The sequence below is a fragment of the Ursus arctos genome, unplaced genomic scaffold, assembly GCF_023065955.2.
Source record: "Ursus arctos isolate Adak ecotype North America unplaced genomic scaffold, UrsArc2.0 scaffold_26, whole genome shotgun sequence".
Classification (NCBI taxonomy): Eukaryota; Metazoa; Chordata; class Mammalia; order Carnivora; family Ursidae; genus Ursus; species Ursus arctos.
In genome coordinates this window covers 26,889,535-26,909,640 of record NW_026622941.1, presented here as the reverse complement: position 1 = coordinate 26,909,640, position 20,106 = coordinate 26,889,535, and the positions used below count along the sequence as shown (strand labels likewise).

Sequence of the window (20,106 nt, the reverse complement as noted above, 5' to 3'; positions counted from 1 at the left end):
ATGCTTTTTAATGTAATTTTTTTCTGATCCCAAAAGTGATTCAACACTCTTCTTCTATATGGTTAATATGTCTTTAAACTCCCATCTTCCAATGTCTTGCATTCTTAAGCTGTTCTCTTCTCAATTACCAGGGTACAAATTCCTCCTTTCTGCTACTCCATACAATCTTATTATAGTCTAGGTCAGTTCTACTCTTGGTGTCTTGTTAACCCATTCTCCTTGCATTTGGAGACATTCATTCTATTATAATGTATTTCATGTGTCCCTGACCTTTTCCACTTCAGTTTTGTACACTTTTATTGAGTAGTTAGTACAGTCAAGCTGTTACTTGAGGAGGATTGTATTTATCCTTGCTTTGCATTGCTGCTAGACACTTCCAGATTGTTGTGTTGCCATCACTCTACAGCCTCCTTTCTTAGCTTTTCTCTCAATTTATATCATATTCAGTCTATTCATGATACTATTAACTAACCTCAGATTCTATCCCACTTTCCTCAGTGACTTCAACATAAATTTCAAATATCCTACAAATCTTTGCATTTCTTTTGAGAATTAGAAACATTTACCAAATGACTCATTTTTAGCTTTGTTAGAAACTGTGAGGTAGCCATTATGCCTCCCTCCCTCCTTTTAAAGTAAAATATAATAGCAGATGCTGTGGTGTTGAGGGTCTTTCCAAATTTGTCACATAGCTAGTAAGTGACTAGATAGTAACCCAGGTTTTTTTGGGCACAGAAGTCATATTTATAATCTTACTCAGCTTCCAAGTACACCTGTATGACATTACTTAGACTGAGTGATGATAATATGTGTCCTTGTTCCAGTATGAAAGGTGGTTACTTATTTTCAAAGCATTGTCTTAGTCTCAACTGTTACCAGTGACTTCCTGGACTTTTGTTTGTTTTGCTTCTTAATATACATGATAGTTTAGGGCAGAAATTGAAGAAAACAGGTATGTTCCTGGAGATTGGAAAGTATGAAGAGCAGCACCAACCAGTGGACAAAGGAATCAAATGCATTGGCTCCTAAATTTTTAGGATTTGTGGACCAGTACACAAAACAGAGGGGGAAAAACCAAACCAGGGGAAGGGGCTGCATTTGAGGACTGATGTAGAATTGCAGTTTTTAATCCAAAAATCAAAACAAATATCTCTGTTATCTGCTTTTATCATTTCGTAAAAGAAAGGACATTTTGACACCTAAAAAAAAGAAAGGAAATAATCTCCGATACACGATTTTTAATTTGAATAAATTTAACTTTAAATGTTTCCTAAATTGTCCTTGGTTTTTTTCGTTAAGGTTCAGAAGAGAAAATTTTATAACAGAATGGCAGTGACTTTTAGAAACCAGTGATTTAGGGTATTTTCTTCTTCTTTTTAAAACATTTATTTGAGAGAGAAAGAAAGCGCAAGTGTGGGTGGGGTGGGGTGGGCAGAGGGAGAGGAAAGTCTCAAGCCGACTCTTCCCTGAGCACGGGGCCCAACTCGGGGCTCTGTCTCACGACCCTGAGTCATGACCTGAGCTGAAACCAAGAGTTGGGTGCTTAACCAACCAAGCCACACAGGTGCCCCGATCTAGGGTATTTCTAAATACATTTTTTAAAATGGCTGACCAAGCTAGATGGAGAAGCATATAAATTGGGAATGGGAGCAGTGGAACTGGATAACTGGGAGAAGTCCAAGGAATTGAAAACACAAGGATAATGAAGAACAAATTCTGTCCTAGTTAGGAAATTAAAGAGCCTGAAAGATAATTGATTCTGCTCAGAGAGGAAAATCAGTGTTTTAGATTTTAGAGATGGAGCAGTTTTAAAAGTGATGAGGAGTCAAAACATGGTCTTGCTTGTGTGTGGCTTTGCATAGATGGAAGCCACTGGCATAGAAAATCTGTTACATGGTAAAAGCATTATTGTGAATGAATGCCATAGGATGAGTGTCTAGCGTCATGACTTGCAAAGAATTTTGATGGAATGGGGAAGGAGAGAAGCATTTTGAATGATCTAGGTGCTAGAGTCATTAAGGAAATTTTAAATATATCCAGATGTTAGTAGAAGATGATCACATGTACTGAAATGTCAGTGTACACTGTGCTTTGGGGCATGGACTCTGGAGCCGTGCTGCTTGGGATCGGATCCAGGTTTTCTATCACTTGCCGTGTGGCCCTGCAAAAATTACTTGACTGTTCTGTGCCTCGGTTTTGTTTTTTTTTTTAATCTATAAATGAGAATAAAAATAGTATCTACTTCATAGAATCGTTTAGAGGGTTAAATGAATAAATATATAAAATGCTTCAAATAATACCTAACACATAGTATGAGAGCTATAATTCTGTATAAGTGTTTATTATTATTAGAAGTAGAAGGGAAGAGATGGTTGAGAGATCGTAATATGATATATAAAACATGTGCTGCTTTACCCTGTGAGTCTCAGGAAGTAAGGGTTTGACGGGAACTCCCACCAGGAGAATGTCAGGTTTAAGGATGCTTTTAGAAAAACTAGAAGTTATTGGATAATTTGTTCATAACAGAACAGTGGCTCTGTGGGGTAGAGTGGCAAGTATTAGGGATGGAGGGAGTTTCTTGATGTAGGTTAGTGCTGATCTAACAGGAATGGGACAGGAGTGGCAGAGTGGCAAGGTGCTCCATTCTAGAATGGTAATCATGGAAAATAAGAATGGAGGATACTAGATAGAGGCTGGAAAGTAGCCAAGCGGGAGGAGTGCAGAATAAGCTGTATGAATTGTTAGGTTTGTAAAACCAGCTGCTGTCATATCTTTATATATAATTTAAAAGAAAGCATTTATAAAGCATGTAAAAATAAAGTTTAGGAGTAAAATTCAGTTGTATTCATTTGTTCAACAATGCTGTCTATACCTATTATGTGCCAACCACTGTTCTAAGTACTAGGACTACTAGAGTGAAACAAACAAAAATTCCTCTCCTTGTGGATCTTATATTTTTCTGTATTTAGTTATGTAACTGTTTTGATTGGAAAGCTATACAGTCATGGGTATTTCTGGGGAAATTTCCTTCCTTCCTTCTTTGGGGAATGTCCCTCTCTTCCTTCCCTCCTTCCTTTTTCCCCCTTACTATTTATTAACTACCCCTGTGCCAGGTGTTGGAGATATACAGATCAAGTTGAGACAGGTTCCTGCTCTAACATTACAGTGGAGAAAACAGAAAATAAAAAAAAAGCAATTAATTGAGTCTAAATTCTTTGGAATGACCCATTGAAAATGTCATAGAAAGAAAAATATATACATGTCTGCAGAGAGATTTGTACTGGGAATAAAGATTTGAGAGGAATCAGCGTGTAGATGGAAATTGTGGGATGGGAGATCACTGGGAAAAATGTGGGGGTTGGGAGGAGCACCAAGTGCAGAATCTGAAAGGAAGAGGAATCTGTGCAGTAAGCCAAAGAAGGTCTTCGAGGTAGAATGAAAATCAGGAGTGTAGTATCACTTAAGCCAAGGTAAGATGCTGTTTCAAGAAGAAAAAGAAGTGATAAACTATTTTTTCAGAGATTTTGTACTAAAGAAGTTGTTAATGACCTACCTCAGATCAAATTTAGTTAAGAGGTGAGCATGTAGTGAGGAAGTAGTCACAGTGTGCAAATGGGGACAGTTCATTCTTCTCTTCTTCTTCTTCTTCTTTTTTTTTTTTTTTTTTTAAGATTTTATTTATTTATTTGACAGAGATAGAGACAGCCAGCGAGAGAGGGAACACAAGCAGGGGGAGTGGGAGAGGAAGAAGCAGGCTCATAGCAGAGGAGCCTGATATGGGGCTCGATCCCATAATGCCGGTATCACGCCCTGAGCCGAAGGCAGACGCTTAACCGCTGTGCCACCCAGGCGCCCTATTTTTTTTTTTTAAGTAAATACCCCCAACATGGGGCTCGAACTCACCAACTTGAGATCAAGAGTCACATGCTCTATTGACTGAGCCAGCCAGGTGCCCTGATTCATTCTTTTAAGTTTGGCTTATAGATAAGCAGCCAGAGATCTATAGTTGGAGTTGGACTGCATTTAATGTAGAGTTTGTTCTAAAGATAAGAGGTTTGAACATATTTAATGTTTAACTCCAATAGGAATGAGTAGAAATTGAAAGATTGAAGAGGGGTCAGTCTTGGTGTAGTTACCACTAAGCAGGTACAGAAAATAAATTTGATTACTCTGAGTTGAACAAACTGAGGGAGCACAGCTCAGTTTCTGAGTGTTTGTAGGCAAACGCTCAGAAGCTTAATTTACAACTGAGAATAACAGTAATTGTCGTGGGGATCAGAAACTCATCTAGTGTGTCTGCATGTCTCTTTTTTCCTTACGAAAAACATTCACATGAAAAGCAAAATTATAATCTGAAGGCCATGTTGTGCATATGGAATAGGAAAGAGAAGTTAGTTGGATGTTTTTAATAGTGAATGAAATCAACATATTAATGCATTCAGTTTCACTTTAGAGCAGGAGCCCCCTCATGGACTGATTAGTAGTGTCCCTGGTTAGGGACTGGTTTCTTGGACAGTATTCCTGACCACTGCCAGTTTTTACTTCTGACTTTCCTTTTTGTTCACAAATACCCTTTCTATGGCCTATTCTTTCCATATTAATCCTACCTATTGGATTTCAGATGAGTCTTTCTGCTTTCTTCTAGAGACATTCTTTTTCTTTAGTGGCTCCTGCAACCATTTGATTTATTCTGTTAGGTGTTGATTTTATTAATAAAACTTTGATTTCTAGTAATGCTTTATAGTATCACCTATAGTATTATTTATATAAATCAGTCTTATAAAAATTATATGAATATTTGAGAATTCAGTTATTTTTATGGCTTTGTAACATATTTTAGATATAGTTGGCATACTGGTCAAAAAAAGAATACCAAGCAGTCAATTTTTAAATAATATTTTTATTGTAAAAATAGATAATTTAGAAAGTCCAAAATTTTGTTAAAAAGACAATTAAAATCTTCCCATGATCTACTTTTAACATTTTTGCATATAGACTTTGAATCAGTTTCTTGTATATCTTTCCTCCTGTTTCCCATAGAACTGGACTTTCTTCTAGTCTTTTCCTAATGTATTGTGCTTTCCTATGTCATTAAATGTTTTCTTTTGTAAGATTTTCAGTATTTACATGCATTCAGAGCTTTTAATACATCATAGTTTGTATTTTGGCTACCCAGCATTTCTATCTTTCTTTGATAGTTAAAAATAACGATATGAGAATTATCCTTATAATGAGAATTAGCCTCACAATCAAAGTTTTGTTGATAACCAGATTATTGCCTTAGGATACTTTCCTAAAAAGGGAATTTACGTAGTCAAAAGAAGAGTGGTGAATATTTATATTCTTGCTAGCAATAGATTAGCATGCCTATTTTATTTATTTCATTGTCATCTATTAGTGGGAATGTATTTTAATATTTGTTAATTTAATAGAAGAGTTATTTATTTTAATTTGTATATTTAAATATTATGAACGTGAATTGCTTTTCACTTTTTTGCTACTTAATGTGTTTGTGTAAATTGTCTTTCATTAGTATTTTTTGTCAGGGTGGGATGGAGAAAGGAGCGGTGCGGGTAAGTATTAAGCTTTTTTCTCAAGGAGGAATGAAAATGTTAAGTTGTTCCAAGAACATTTGTCAGTTATCTAAGAGTAAAGAAACCTTTGTATCTGTTTTAGAGTATTCATTTATTCATTATTTATTCCTTAGCATGACTATATGAAAGAAGAAGAAGGTTTTCCTGAAGATGAGGCGACTGAATCGGAAAAAAACCTTAAGTTTGGTGAAAGAGTTGGATGCCTTTCCAAAAGTTCCTGACAGCTATGTAGAGACTTCAGCCAGTGGGGGTACAGGTGAGTAACAGTTCTAATTAAGACTCTTTCACTGAGTGCAGCTTCTTAGGGAGCCAGTCAACAACCTTCAGAAATGTAGTCATGAAGAAGGACTCATCAATGAATTGCACAATAACTTTATGACTGGTCTGTCCTCTTGTCACACTGTGTGCCCTAATTTTATTGTCATGTATATTTTCTTTGGCATCTAACCCAGTGCAGGCTATGCATTTAGCAGCGTTTATTAAAACATTACTGAACAAATTTATCCAGTTTTACAGCTTTGGTGCTCGAGTTATATATAATTATATATAAGTAGAATTGAACTTGGAAGAAGTAATTTAACGATCTTGAACTGCTTCAGTCCTATTTTGGTTAAGAAGAAATCAATTTAGACATTATAATAGAAATTCTTAGATTTCACATTATTGGAGAGAGGCAGCATGAGGTAATAGTTAAGAGCTTAGACTCTGGAACGAGACTGTCTGGATTTAAATCCCACCTCTCCCCCTTCGTAACTACTTGACCTTAAGGGAGTTACTTAATCCATCTGTGCTTTAGTTTCTTCTTCCATGAAATGGGGGTAACATCAACATTTACCTGGTAGGGTTACTCTAGTGATTAAGTAAATTAATATTTATAAAATGTTTAATGCAGTACCTGGTACAAATAGAAGAGTTCATTAAATAAAATAAATATGAAATATATAAGAAAAATATGCGACTATGACAGTAAATTTACTATTATTTCTTTCCGCATGAAGAACTAATAAAATATTTCATGTAAGATTGACATTTCATTTGGTAAAATGTGTAGTTAAGTTGCTTGCTATTACTAATCTGTGATTAAGTTTTTTTAATGGAAGTAGTGCAAGTTCTCGTTGCACAATCCATTTTAAGTGTATTTTGTCACTGTATGAGATAGTTCTTTTCTTTTTGTCAGATCTTTTCTTGCTTTTATAAATGAGGTGATATACTTAGGAGATTCCAAAGTAGATGAGAATTTTGTTAGAGATTTGGAGATGTTATTTGAGTTTCTGGTACACAGGTTGTCGGGGCTTCTCAGGATCTAAGAGGTAGTCTCGTTTTGTTTTTTATAGATTGGGCTACAGACATGGATGCGTTTTTAATTATGAGGGGAATGCTTTCAAATTTGTAGTTTCCTCTCATCATTTATCATATCTATGGTGTTGCTATATATAAATTTTGTGTCTTTATGTAAAATCTGGCAAATCTGTTTAGTGAGATATCCTTAATATTGATGAGATAAAATACTTCTCAATAGTAGAAACGTTTATGTTCATGTATGTGCTCATTAAATCTTCGTTTTTGAGCTGTTTTAGAAAGAGATCTATAATGAACATTTTAAGCAAAACTTTTTCTAGTAGTATCCATTCACAGGGCAATCATATAAGGGTTTGCTTTGCTAATTTTAATCTCACTTAAAATAATTTCCTGTTGTTTACTTTTTAAAAATTGTTTTAATTCTGGTTTTTTTGTTTGTTTGATTTCTCAGTTTCTCTAATAGCATTTACCACGATGGCTTTATTAACCATAATGGAATTTTCAGTATATCAAGATACATGGATGAAGTATGAATATGAAGTAGATAAGGATTTTTCTAGGTAACTTTTTTCTTCTTGAAATACCTTTGGATTCAAGTTGTTTTAAAGTTAGCATATCTTTTTAAATTTTTTTCTAACCTTTTACGCTTGGTTTAGTTCTGAAGTAGTCCTGAAAAATCCTCCTTAATTGCATGCATTAGGTGAAACATTTTAGAATCATTTCAATACTGGTTAAATTCTAAAAGAGCGATCTTCTTGATTTAATATGCACTTGTATAAAATGGTTAGGAGAACATAATATGGGTTTTTTTGTTTTTGTTTTTGTTTATTTTTAGATGTTGAAATGGCAGAAATTGTTTAATGTTTTGAAACTGTTTACTCTTCAGATTTTGAAATATCTTGTGTGTGCTGGAAAATAAATTGTCTAAAGCTATATTGTATATGCTTATAACTGGATTTTTATAAATTATATCTAAATATAATGTTACTATAAACAACATCACTTTTAACCCATTGAAAATATACACTTTATTTAATTTATTTGTATTTGGATTTTTTAATGATTGGAGGTAACAGGTTTATAATGTTAAGATTGTACTAGATTGGGGGGGGTGTACTGTACTTCTCCGTTTCAATTCCAGCTCTGCCATTTACTAGCTATGTGACTTTAGGGAAGTTAATAAATCTATGTTTGCATGTGCTTCAGTCTCCTTTTGCAAAAAATGGGGGGATAATAGTTATGCTACCTTCCTCATGGGGTTAATGAGAAGTAAGTCAGTCAGTCAGTATTGGTAAATTGCTGTGTAACTTCGGGCAAATCACACAACTGACTTCTTTTGGACCTCAGTTTCTTCATCTGTAATATGAGTATTATTCTGGATACTAGTAGTTTTCAAAGAATCTGTTGTTTTTCTTATTTTGTTGTTTTTAGCAGCAGTGTGAATCATTTTTCGCTTTTTTCCAAATGAAGTATTACATAGGTTACCTCTTAAGCTTAGTGGGGATGCCCAGAAGCCTGGCCGCTTGGCCTCGTTCTCTAGTTCCTACAGCATCTCCTAAGCCTAAATCACACAGTTATTTGGAGTACAGTTTGAACTCTAGACAATTTTAAGACAATATGAAGCTCCAAAAATCTGTGGTTCTTTTGAAACCAGAGAAAAATTATTAGAGGGAAAAGGTTTTGATTGGAAGCACAGGACGGGACTGATATTGGTTGTACTCATTGTGTTATCCACAGTGCTTAATTAATTCTGGTATATGAAAATTAATTTGATTTGAACTGATCCTCTGAAAATAAAACATTGGCTGAGCCTTTTTAAAAGTCTACGCAAAACTTTAAGCATCAAAGGTGTTTTTTCTTGGCAGTTTGGGCATTTACCCTGACCACTCATACTTAGTGTCCAATATGCCACCTCAGTGGTTACGGGATCTTTGGCCAGACATTTGCTCCGCTCTGAACACACTGGCTTATCTGCAAAACTAGAAAGCTAACTACTTTATATGTCCATGATAAAGAATAAAAGAGATAGGTATGCCTGGGTGGCTCAGCTGATTAAGCATCTGCCTTTGGCTCGGGTCATGATCTCAGGGTCCTGAGATAGAGCCTCTCATTGGCGAGTCTGCTTCTCCCTCTGCCCCTCCCCCTGCTTGTGGCGTGCTCTCTCTCTGTCTCAAATAAATAAAATCTTTAAAAAAGAGAATAAAAAAGATAATAATTGTAGGGCATCAGGCATAATGTCTAATATATGATATTTATCTGATAAATAGAAGAGAAAGACTTGTAATTCCTAACTCTTGATTTTGAAAATTTTATGTTCCTCAAAGAATATTCCATATAGGGTTTATATAAACAGAGATAGACTTTTCTGAGTTGCTTGGAGTTATTGTTGAGTCACCACGATTGAATTAAAGGATACTGTGTTGAAAACCTGTGAAATCAGAAAGGCTTTTAGAATAATTGCAAAATATAGAATTTTTACTTTTAAAGTGCCTTTGTCTTGGTCATAAGAAATGCTATCCAAGTTCTAATCAACATATTTTATTCTGTTTGAAATCCAAGTTTTCATAGATCAGTTGATATATATTTCTCATGTTTTCTTGATTACTTGGTAGGTACTAATATTTCCTTCTTGTCTTTTAGCAAATTGAGAATCAATATAGATATTACTGTTGCTATGAAGTGTCAATGTAAGTACACCTTTACTTGTCGAGGCCATGTATCGTTTATGGTTTCAATAATTGTTAGTAAAAAGTAAAACCACTGGTGGTGTTTTAACCTTGTTTTCTCCTTTATGATATCTTAAAATGCTATGGTAATATTATTTAATAATGCAAGTTCATTTGCTCCCCAGCTTATATTCTTTAAATTTCTTTTCCATGAAGAGAAGAGATTTAACTTCCTATTAGTATAATTAAAATAAAAGAAAATTGGAGGAAATTTTCATGAGTCAGAGTTCTAACTTAGATGTATCATTTCTTTCTTTCTTGTTCGGAGTTCCAGTTTTACACCCATGCTCTACAACATATCCTATTTCACTGGTTTGGTTTGTCACCCTTTACTTGTACTCCTGCGTATTAAAATATGGATCCAAGTCTTGTAACTAAATGATGTCTTACCAGTTTCTGTTTTCTTTTCTCGCTTCACTTGATTATACTGGCAGAAGTGGAAAAATGTTAATATGCTAGATAGATGTTTGAATCAGTATTGCTCTTAAAGACAAGGATGTTTTTGCATGAAAGATATCTTTTAAATTACTGCTTTTAGATTACTGAAGATATCTTTTAAAAACGGAGACAAAATTTTTTAAAGTGTAAAATAGTTTAAGGAGATAATTTCTGAGAGATTTCATCTCAGAAAAACTTTAAATCTCTTTCCCTTTTCATTTATTTTTCCTTATGGTAGTGGTTTTAAGAGGAAAGAAACACTTTATATCTATGAATTTGTTACTACTGAATATATCATATTTTTGCCTTATTTTAGATGTTTGAATACCATTAAAATTTTTGCCTTTTCAAAATAAACTTTTCCTATTTGTTGATTTTTTAAAAGTCATCAGTGGCTTTCTCTTAAAATTTCTTTTAATTTCTAAAAATAATTTTTGTATCATTTTATTTGGCAGCCATTTAATTTAGTACTCTTGATTAGGTTCTTGACAGTTTTTGCAAAGCTCTGCAGTTGAGTGAAATTTATGCTTTTTGCCATGAGATTCTGAGTTATCTTTTTTACTGAACAAGAACTAGAAAACGTATTATTGATTTTTTTGAATACTTTCCACCAAAACTGTATAATGCGACTGTTTTAACTTTTGAACAAGTAATTGGTATAGGAAAATGATTTTATATATCTGAATTTTCTGTTAGCCATTTCAGTTTGTTAGTTGATATAAGATGTAGTTTGGCTCTGAACATAGAATATAAACTTCTAATTTTTTTATGCAGATGTTGGAGCAGATGTATTGGATTTAGCAGAAACAATGGTTGCATCTGCAGATGGTCTAGTTTATGAACCAGTAAGTTTAATGGACATTTATTTTTAAATAATATGCTATTAGATGTTGTTTTCTTGAAGACAGTTTTGATATTTGCTTTTAGTTTTGTCTGAGCTAGCTTTTAATATATACATATATATATATTTTTAATTTAAAAGTAACCCATATTCTTTGTGAAGATTTCTAATACCAAAGCCTTGAGATAACCATTGTTAGCATCTTTGATAAGCCTCTAAATTCTGTTTTATAACCTTATTCATGTTTTATATTTTTTGTTAAATGCTATAATGATTAAATTTTCTTCTTTTTTCCCAATGATTTGGAAATTCTGTGTCCTGTTTGTATTCTACTTTTTAGGAAAGTTGTCTTTAAAAATGTTTGAGCTGTATTCCTCTTAACATAAGGATGAACTAATATCTAAAAGGAGATGTTTTCTATGCATTTACTTTTTTTTCTGTCCTTCAAACCTCCATTTCCCAAAGCTAGTGAAATTCTGACATTCTCCTACGTTTTTCATAGCACAAGTTGTATATGATATAACCAATTTGTCAGAAAACACCATCACATTACAGGGGCAGGTGATAGCAAGCCAGGATAATAAAGAAGCTTTAGAAAATAAGGAAGGGAACTCCCAGCTACTTTGATTTGCTCTGTGCTCAGTTGGCATTGTGGTACTTACGTTTACCCTTGTATTCTTGAGTTTCTTTGTTTATCATTGACATCGTGAACCCTTCTTTAAGCAAATTGCAAAGTGAAGACTAAAGGTGGTGGAGGAGGATTAGAGATAGCTGGACATGTCATAGAAAAAAAAAGGAAGTCTTTAGGTCAGTTTTGATTACCAAATTTTTTTTTTTTGAAGATTTTATTTATTTATTTGACAGAGATAGAGACAGCCAGCGAGAGAGGGAACACAAGCAGGGGGAGTGGGAGAGGAAGAAGCAGGCTCATAGCAGAGGAGCCTGATGTGAGGCTCGATCCCACAACGCCGGGATCACGCCCTGAGCCGAAGGCAGACGCTTAACCGCTGTGCCACCCAGGTGCCCCTGATTACCAAATTATTTTTAGCTTATAGCAATAAAATATATTTCTGCCTTTTGATGCACACTTTTTAAGTAGAAATTTCTAAAGAAAAAGTAACTTTGTTATTGCCACTCTGAATCTCTCTGCTCCCTCACTCCTGTATTTCCACTCAAAAAATTGATTTCCCTGTAATTTTTTATGAGGTTAGGTACCTTACAGATTCAGGTGCCATGTTATCACATTTTAAGCTATCATCTAGAAATTTAGATCTAGAGAATTATTAGACACTTTAACATTTGCATTACATTTCATACTATTTTAAGAATAATTATTGAGTTTTAACTCTGTTTTATTGCTTTTATTTTGTATCATTCTTTTTTATCATTTTGTGGGAGGACTTTTTGACTTGTCAGTAAAAATATGTGAATATGTGGGTTATATTTTATAGACTTTAGCATTACTGCCTATGTTTTGTTCTTCATACATGTAATTTTGGCTCAGGATATAATTCTTGCTTTATGGTGTTTTGCATTCAGAACTTTATAGACATTCCTTCATTGTCTTCTGATGGAATTATTTTTTCCTTCAGAGGTAACATATTTATCTACTTGAATGCTTTTTTTTTCCCGCTTTTATAATTCAGATATTTATCCCATATATCCAGGTGTGGATCACCTTTGGGTGTAGGGTTTTTTGTTTTTTGGGTGTTTTGGTTTTGTTTTGTTTTTTTGTATTCTGGTTTGATCTTAATGATCTGAATTTCAAAGTGGTTTTTTTTTTTTTGGCTTGTTTATTTGCTTTAATTTTGTTTAAAGCAGTGTTTTTACCTCTGCTTTATTATTGTTTTATTTTTAGAGAAAGAAAGCAGAGGGGGGAGAACAGGGCGAGGAGCAGAGGGACAGGGAGACAGAGATTCTTAAGCAGGCTCCCCAACTCAGGGTTCAGTCTCACGACCCTGAGGTCATGATGTGAACTGAAATAAAGAGTTGGATGCTTAACCAACTGAGCCGCCCCTTGTGTCCCTTTACCTCTGCTTTTTAAAATTCTTACCATATGATGTTGAATTTCATGGAATGGTTCTCAATATCCTTATCAGTTCTTATTTTAGATGCATATTTCAAGCTTCGCCTCTGAGTTCTGATCCAGCAAGACCAATCTTCTTTTCAGTGCCTTCATTACATTTTAAAATTCAAAGATTATATTTTTTATCTTTAATATATCACAGATCATTCTATTTATTTTCTTTTCGATGCTGAATTTTATTGAGAAATAATTAGAAAAACTTAACATCTTCTTATTTCTAGGAATGGTTTCATAGAGGAAAATTAGCCCTCATACCTGAGATTGATCACTTTTTTCAAGTTAATAATTCTTTTTATATATTCATTTATTTATTTTTCATCCTTAGGATGGGGATATAAGTGGCCTAGTAAGTGATTGAGAGTTGACATAGAAGGTTCAGTTATGTCAGTTTTTATCTGACCCCCTTTCTCCAATATAACACACTTTTTTTTTTCAGGCCTAGATGAAAGGAGAAAAGGGTATAAGTTTAGATATACTGTGCTTCTTTTAAATCATATTAGAGCTTCAGATGCTTTTTGAAAAGGAAGGGAGAAGTCAGTATTGGGTCCAGGATGGCAGCGTGGTTCATCAGGGCACTCCAGATTTCCTTTTCTGTGCTTGTTTTGACAGGCTACATTTTGCTAGGCTAACTCCTCCTTTCTTTAGCCGGTGTGACTGTCCTCATTAGCAGCCAGCCGTGGCAGTACTCTTGCTTTATTTAGAACACGGTCCAGGCCACATGTAAGCTAGGAATGACACTGCTGTGGAATGCCCTCACCATGTGGTCTCTGGCACTTGATTGGACTCCCAAAGTGCTCCTGGGGTGGGGACTGCCTCTTTCTCAGGTTATAGACAACAATAAGTTGTCTTAGCACCTGTTCCTCTCTTTCTCTGAGTTACGGACTTTCCTTTTTTCCTACATAGACTTCTGTGTGCCATGAAATGAATTATGTGTTGGGCTCTTTTCTCAATTTAGTCTCCCTTGTATGCAGTCTTGCATAAGTTCTTAAAATTTTCCAGCATGTGGATGCTAATTTAAAAGATAATATGGAGTGTGTCTTCATTTTTTGTTGTTGTTGTTTCTTTGAACACTGTGAAAATTTGGTTGTGAGGAGACTTAATCATCTTGAACTTATCCTCTAAAATTTATTTATACTTTTTCTTTAGCATTCTCTCCATATTCAGAGTGTCTCCCATTCCTACTCTTTTTTTTTCTTCACATTTGTTAAGTCTCTGGTTTTGTTTATATGACTGTTTTTTCAGGGGAGCTTGTCTCCCTAGCTAGATTTTAAGCTCCTGAGAAGCATTAACTTTATTCTTTCTTCTGCGTTTCACAAAATGTGAAGTATAGTGCCTTGTTAGGTATTAGGCACTAAGGAATATGTAAGAATTATGTAATTGTAACAAGATTATTGTTTATTCCATTGTAAACAATTTCTGCCATCCCTTCCTTCATTTGTGGAATAGGAACATTTTATTTAAACTTAATTGTCATATAATTAAAAGTTATGTCTTGACCAGATAGTTAGGAACTTAAAAATATTCAATTGTATACTTTTTATTAATAATTTCTAAAATGTTCAACAGTATTTCTAGTAAGTCCGGACCCATTCCTTTGTTCCTAATTTATATTAAAACATAAAGTAAGAGTTATTAATGTAAAATTATTTGAGATATTTTTTACTTGTTTTTATGTTTTCAAACTTACTGTCCTAATATGCACTCTGAATATTAAAAACTTAGCCCTAATAACTTTACTAGTTTCCAAATCATGATCATACAATATGCTGTGAGAGCTACTACTTTGCTGTTTACTATTATATTTCATTACTATTTCTTTACTTAGAAGAATTTAAAAACTGTGTAAAAGTGAGGAATCTGACAGAGCTGGGTTTTTGTATAGTGACTCTTAAGGTCTGTGATGTTGGAAAAAGTTTTGAACCTATTGAGCTTCTTCCTCATATAAAAAAGGCAAGAATGATAACAGACTCACAGGTTGTTCTGAAGGCTAAGTGAAAAAAGAAGTAGCGGAGTACCTAGCACGAAGTTGGTTACTCAGTAGTTCCTTTACCCCCATGCCACATACTATACTATGCAGTTTCGGGAAGTCAAAGGAAGAATCCTCTCCCCCACTGTCAAAAGTTTTATTTACAAGGTAACTGGGAAGCAGTTGCATGCAGCTTCCTCCGTTCGCCATGTTTTGCAGATGTTAGCATTTTCCTTGTGCACTATGGTGGAAAAAAGTTTGGGAAGCATGCTGTAGATACGATCAGCAGGAGGAGTAATCAGAGATAATTTCACTGTATTCAGATAGATGGGGGCAATTTAACCTGGAGGATATGGTGAATAGGATTTAGATAAACATGAGGGTCACAATTACAGGAGAGGAAGTTTCCAGGCTGGTGTAATTAAATTACCAAAGGCAGAGAGGTAGAACTGGTTTAATAAAATGAGGGATTCTTTCACTTTGATTAAAGAACTGAGGATTTTGTAGAGAGAGAGTAGTAGGTTAGGGCCTGATTATGGAAGGATAATTAATATTGCTAAATTTAAAAGGTAGAATTGATATGCTTTGTTATGAATTGCCTTTATAAAAATCAAAAGTGGTCATTGTTATTGCAAACTTAAATTGTGGATATTGGTATAAACTGTGAAAAGCTTGCATATTTCCCTCTGATTCTACAAGTCACCTCATCTGACTGAATTGATGAAGATAGTGGTTATATAAATTTCTTGAATTATTCCTTATTGTTTAGTACATTTGGGAATTACAGCACTGTTTAGCTTGTTTCAAAAATTGTTGATTTCGGGGTACCTGGCTGGCTCAGTTGAAAGAGCATGTGACTCTTGATCTTTGGGTCATGAGTTTGAGTCCCACGTGGGGTGCAGAGATTACTTAAGTAAATAACGCTTAAAAAAAAAAAAAAGGTGATTTCATCTGGTATTTTTCCTGGCAAGATTATGGGCTTTGGATGCTTAGATTTATAGTTGAGCTTTATGTTTTTCTTTTTCTTTTTTAAAAACTTTCATGCATGTATCATTTAAAGGATTTCAAGTCCGAAAGTACCACTTTGTACATAGACAGATTATCAACTTGCAGTCATTTCTATAAATGTGGGTAACTGTAACAGGAAAATGTTTGTGATTAGTAAAATTTCTTTATATTGGTTTTGAGTAAGAATATTATATACCACATTTTTGAAGCTTACTTACAGAAGATTAAATGTAAATCATGAATACTTGTTTCTACCAACACTATAAATTTGCTTCTTGCTCAAAGAAAAAATTTTTAAATTATGATATAAAAGCCAAGAGAAATTGACAGTGCTAGTGATTATGTTTTCCTTTATTTCAGGCAATATTTGATCTTTCACCACAGCAAAAAGAGTGGCAGAGGTAATAAGTTAACAAAGTATTGTGGTCCCTAGAAATCTAGATCATGTTTTCTCTATTTTGTCCATTGTGAATTATTCATAGATTAGCATATTTCTCTGGGCAGTTTTTGGGATGAAATATTAGCAGAATATAGTAATTAATATAGTCTTTACAATTTCAAAAATTTTATCAGATGTTAAAGTCATGTATAATCTTTTCTCTAATGTACTTTGAATCATAAATGCATTTTAGTTTTCATTTAAAATTTTATTAACTATTTAAAAAATTATAAAGCAATATGTGATCATTTAAAATTCAGTTTGAATGGAAAGGATATAGAGTAAAGGATATAAATTAAAAGTAAAAGCCTCTTAATCATTACTGTTATTGGCACTGACTACAGTAATAACCAGAGCGAAATTTCTTGCGTCACCTTCTAGAAATATTCTGTTCATTTATAATTTTATGTATGTTTGCATATTTGCTTATGTTATTTTTTCCTAATACAAATAGGATCATTCTGTACATTTGTTCTAGAACTTGTTTTTTTCCATTGAACCTGATATTTTGGATATCTTCCCATTTTACTACATAGAGTATTCATTTTATAGATAAACTAATTTATTAAGTTTATTAAGTTGGATCCTCATCAGTGGACATTTAGATTGTTGGCAAGACTCTAATATTAAAAACAATGCTCAGTGAAAATTGTTGAATCTAATTCCTTACGTACTGGTTTGGGTGTGTGTGTGTGTGTGTCTAGAAATGGAACGTCTCTTTCAGTGGATATTTAATTAATATTTTGATAAGTTCTTATCACAAAGAAAAAATTTGTGAGGTAATGGTTAACTTATGGTGGTAATCATTTTGCAATATATACATATATCAAATCATATCTTGTACACTTTAAACTTATACAGTGTGATATGTCAATTATATCTCAATAAAACTGGGAAAAGAGACATTTTGATAGATGATGCCAAAATATCTTTACTTGTACTCCAAAACTATATGAGATTACTTGTTTCTATACAACCTCACCACCAGTGGATATATCAGACTTTTTTTATTATTGCCAATTCTGTGAGTGAAAAATTTTACACTTGTTTAATTAGCATTTCTTTTTGAATCAGTTGCATATCTTTGTGGATTTTTTTTCTTGTTTGCAATTCTTTTGAAACTGCTTATTTGTGCCATATGCCCATTTTTCTTGGTTGTTGGGGTTTTTAAAAAAATAATTTTAAATAATCCTTTGTATATTAAAGAAAGTAGTCGTTTGTTGTAAGTGGTTCCCCCACCCCTGCTCCCATGTGCTGTTTTTTTTTTCTTTTTGGTTTCCAATCTATGTCTTGGTGCTTACAAAGGCTTTACCTAATTTAAGATAATTGCAAAAAATTTTTCTTTACCCATCTTCTTTTTGTTTTTTTCCTTTCTAGTCCCTAAGTACATTTCAAAGGCTTTCTCTTTTAATTTCCAGTTTCACCATTTTGGGGAGATTTTTAAATTAAGGTCGAAATCAAATGTAGTTAAACAAAAGAACCGAAAATTAGGTATCTCTGGGCTTCTAGAACTTAGAGTAGAAAGCCATCCAGAGATGAAATACATTACTTTAATCCAGAAATATTAAAGTGAGAAGCCCCCTTTCACCTGGAATTTTATTCAGTGTTCAAGACTAGTAATAGATGGGAGCAGAGGTTGTGTTTTTACTATTAAAATAATGGCTGTTTTCCATCATAGAGTTTTTTACATATCTTCATATGTGGAGTATAAGCTTGGATATTGGTATATTTGAGGCAGGAGTTAGACACACACACGCACACACACACACACACACACACACATGCAGAGTTTGCTGTCATCAACCTCTTTTTCCACTGCCCAGCACTAAAATTGGACTCTGGAAATACAAGACACACAACAAATAGAAACTTAGAATTTCTGCTAGCATTAGATCCAAAGATTTTAAGTCTTTAGATGTGTAATCTGAAGATGGGATCGTGTAAATCTGAAGATGCTGATATTCTTTTAAAAAAGTATAGGTCAAGTAGGTAGAGTATAATATTTTGTTTAGAATGGTCTTGTCATAGAATAACATTTAAATTTCTTTGGAAGAGGAGACACCAGGTGATGTTAAATGGCACTATGGCCTGTTTTGTAATGAGGATTAAATGCTTGTGGTATGGGTTTTTATCCCAGTAATCTCCCAATTAAGTCCACCAAATCTGTTGTACTTGTCTTATTCTTTGTATCTATAACACTTTATTCAATACCTGATAAAAAGAATTTTGTCATAGCTAGATGCATGCATGAAAGATGAGTTTAGATACTCAGGGGAGCAGAAGCTCCTTCTTAAGAAGTGACCCTGACTGCACATCCATTATCAGTGCCATCAGACATGCTATGGACCTCAGCTGTTAAACCTTTGGCCACCCTACCTCTCTTTTCCTTCTTTTAAGGAAATGACCAAAGAAAACTTGGTATTTTATTTTAGAATCAAGACCTATAATAATAAATGTATGGGTTAACTAAGTCAACTAACTATTGTTAGTTTTAAACAAATATTGGCTTGCTTGTGGACTGTACTGTATCTCTAACTGTTGCTTCTGTGTGTGGTACTTAGAATGCTGCAGCTGATTCAGAGTAGACTGCAAGAAGAACATTCACTTCAAGACGTGATATTTAAAAGTGCTTTTAAGAGTGCATCAACAGCACTTCCACCAAGGTGAGATGTAATTTTTAAATGTAGAACTATTTATTATGAATTTACTATGACATAGTGTTAGTATTGGTTTATCCTCTGAATCTCTTAATTCTTAGAGAAAATGTAATCATTCTGTATGATGAAGATTTCTTCTTACTCTTAAATTTATAGCCTGTGATATTGTTCAGGATTATCACAAATAGTATTATTTTCATTAAATTTCCTCATGTATGTATGGTAAATTCCAAATAAAATTATATTAGGTTTTAAGAACAAATTAATTACATCTGTCATTATTTTATAAGCATGTATAAATTTTGGTTAGGAATTTTGTGTTTATTTCACTTTTTTCTCTTTTATAGGTTAGAATAGGTGATATTTAGAAATGCTATAATCATGAAAATGTTCTTTTAAATTTAAAACTATACAGAGGTTTTGCATTTGCTTAAGAAGGAACTGTCGTTGTCTGCATTTAGATGGCGTGTCCTTCCCTCATTCTTATTTCCATCTTCCCCTGTCCCCTAAAGTGCCAGAAACAGATGACAAAACATGTTTTTATTGGACTAATTCTTTTAAGCTTTCCTCTCATTGGCCTTAATCCTGTGGCCAGATATGAAAAACCATGGAATTTTAGATTGTGTAAACAGATATATATATATATATTTATTTATTTATTTAAATTTCTAGGGATTTTTTTCCCCCTCTACAAAATTTTTGCACCACAGAATGGTGACTATGTTGACTGTGCTGTAAGTAATCCTTTCTCTCATGTTGTAACAGGGAAGATGATTCATCACAGCCTCCAGATGCTTGCAGAATTCATGGTCATCTCTATGTCAATAAAGTAGCAGGGAATTTTCACATAACTGTGGGCAAGTATGTTCTTTTCACTTACTGAAAATATTTTTAGACAAGTTGGCAGCTTGACTTAAAAGTAAATTCTTTGCTAATCAAATATGTAATTACTAAAGGGCTGCTTTAAGTGTTGTGTTATCTGTATTTTTGATGTTTTGAGACTTGGTGTTCAGGGCTTCGATTTCAGGATAGGGAAGACTATTAACAACTGC

At 33.6% G+C, this 20,106-nt stretch overlaps 1 protein-coding gene across 1 annotated transcript in view; it reads left to right on the top strand.

Annotated features, from left to right (window-relative positions):
• The window catches only part of ERGIC2 (ERGIC and golgi 2), a 35,728-nt gene that overhangs the window by 1,931 nt on the left and 13,691 nt on the right, over positions 1-20,106 (top strand). Inside the window, exons 2-8 of the mRNA XM_026502177.4 lie at positions 5,708-5,850; positions 7,345-7,453; positions 9,534-9,580; positions 10,832-10,902; positions 16,319-16,359; positions 18,959-19,060; positions 19,820-19,915. Coding sequence (XP_026357962.1) covers positions 5,745-5,850; positions 7,345-7,453; positions 9,534-9,580; positions 10,832-10,902; positions 16,319-16,359; positions 18,959-19,060; positions 19,820-19,915 — 572 coding nt within the window. The 5' untranslated portion in view covers positions 5,708-5,744. The remainder of the gene's footprint in view (positions 1-5,707; positions 5,851-7,344; positions 7,454-9,533; positions 9,581-10,831; positions 10,903-16,318; positions 16,360-18,958; positions 19,061-19,819; positions 19,916-20,106) is intronic.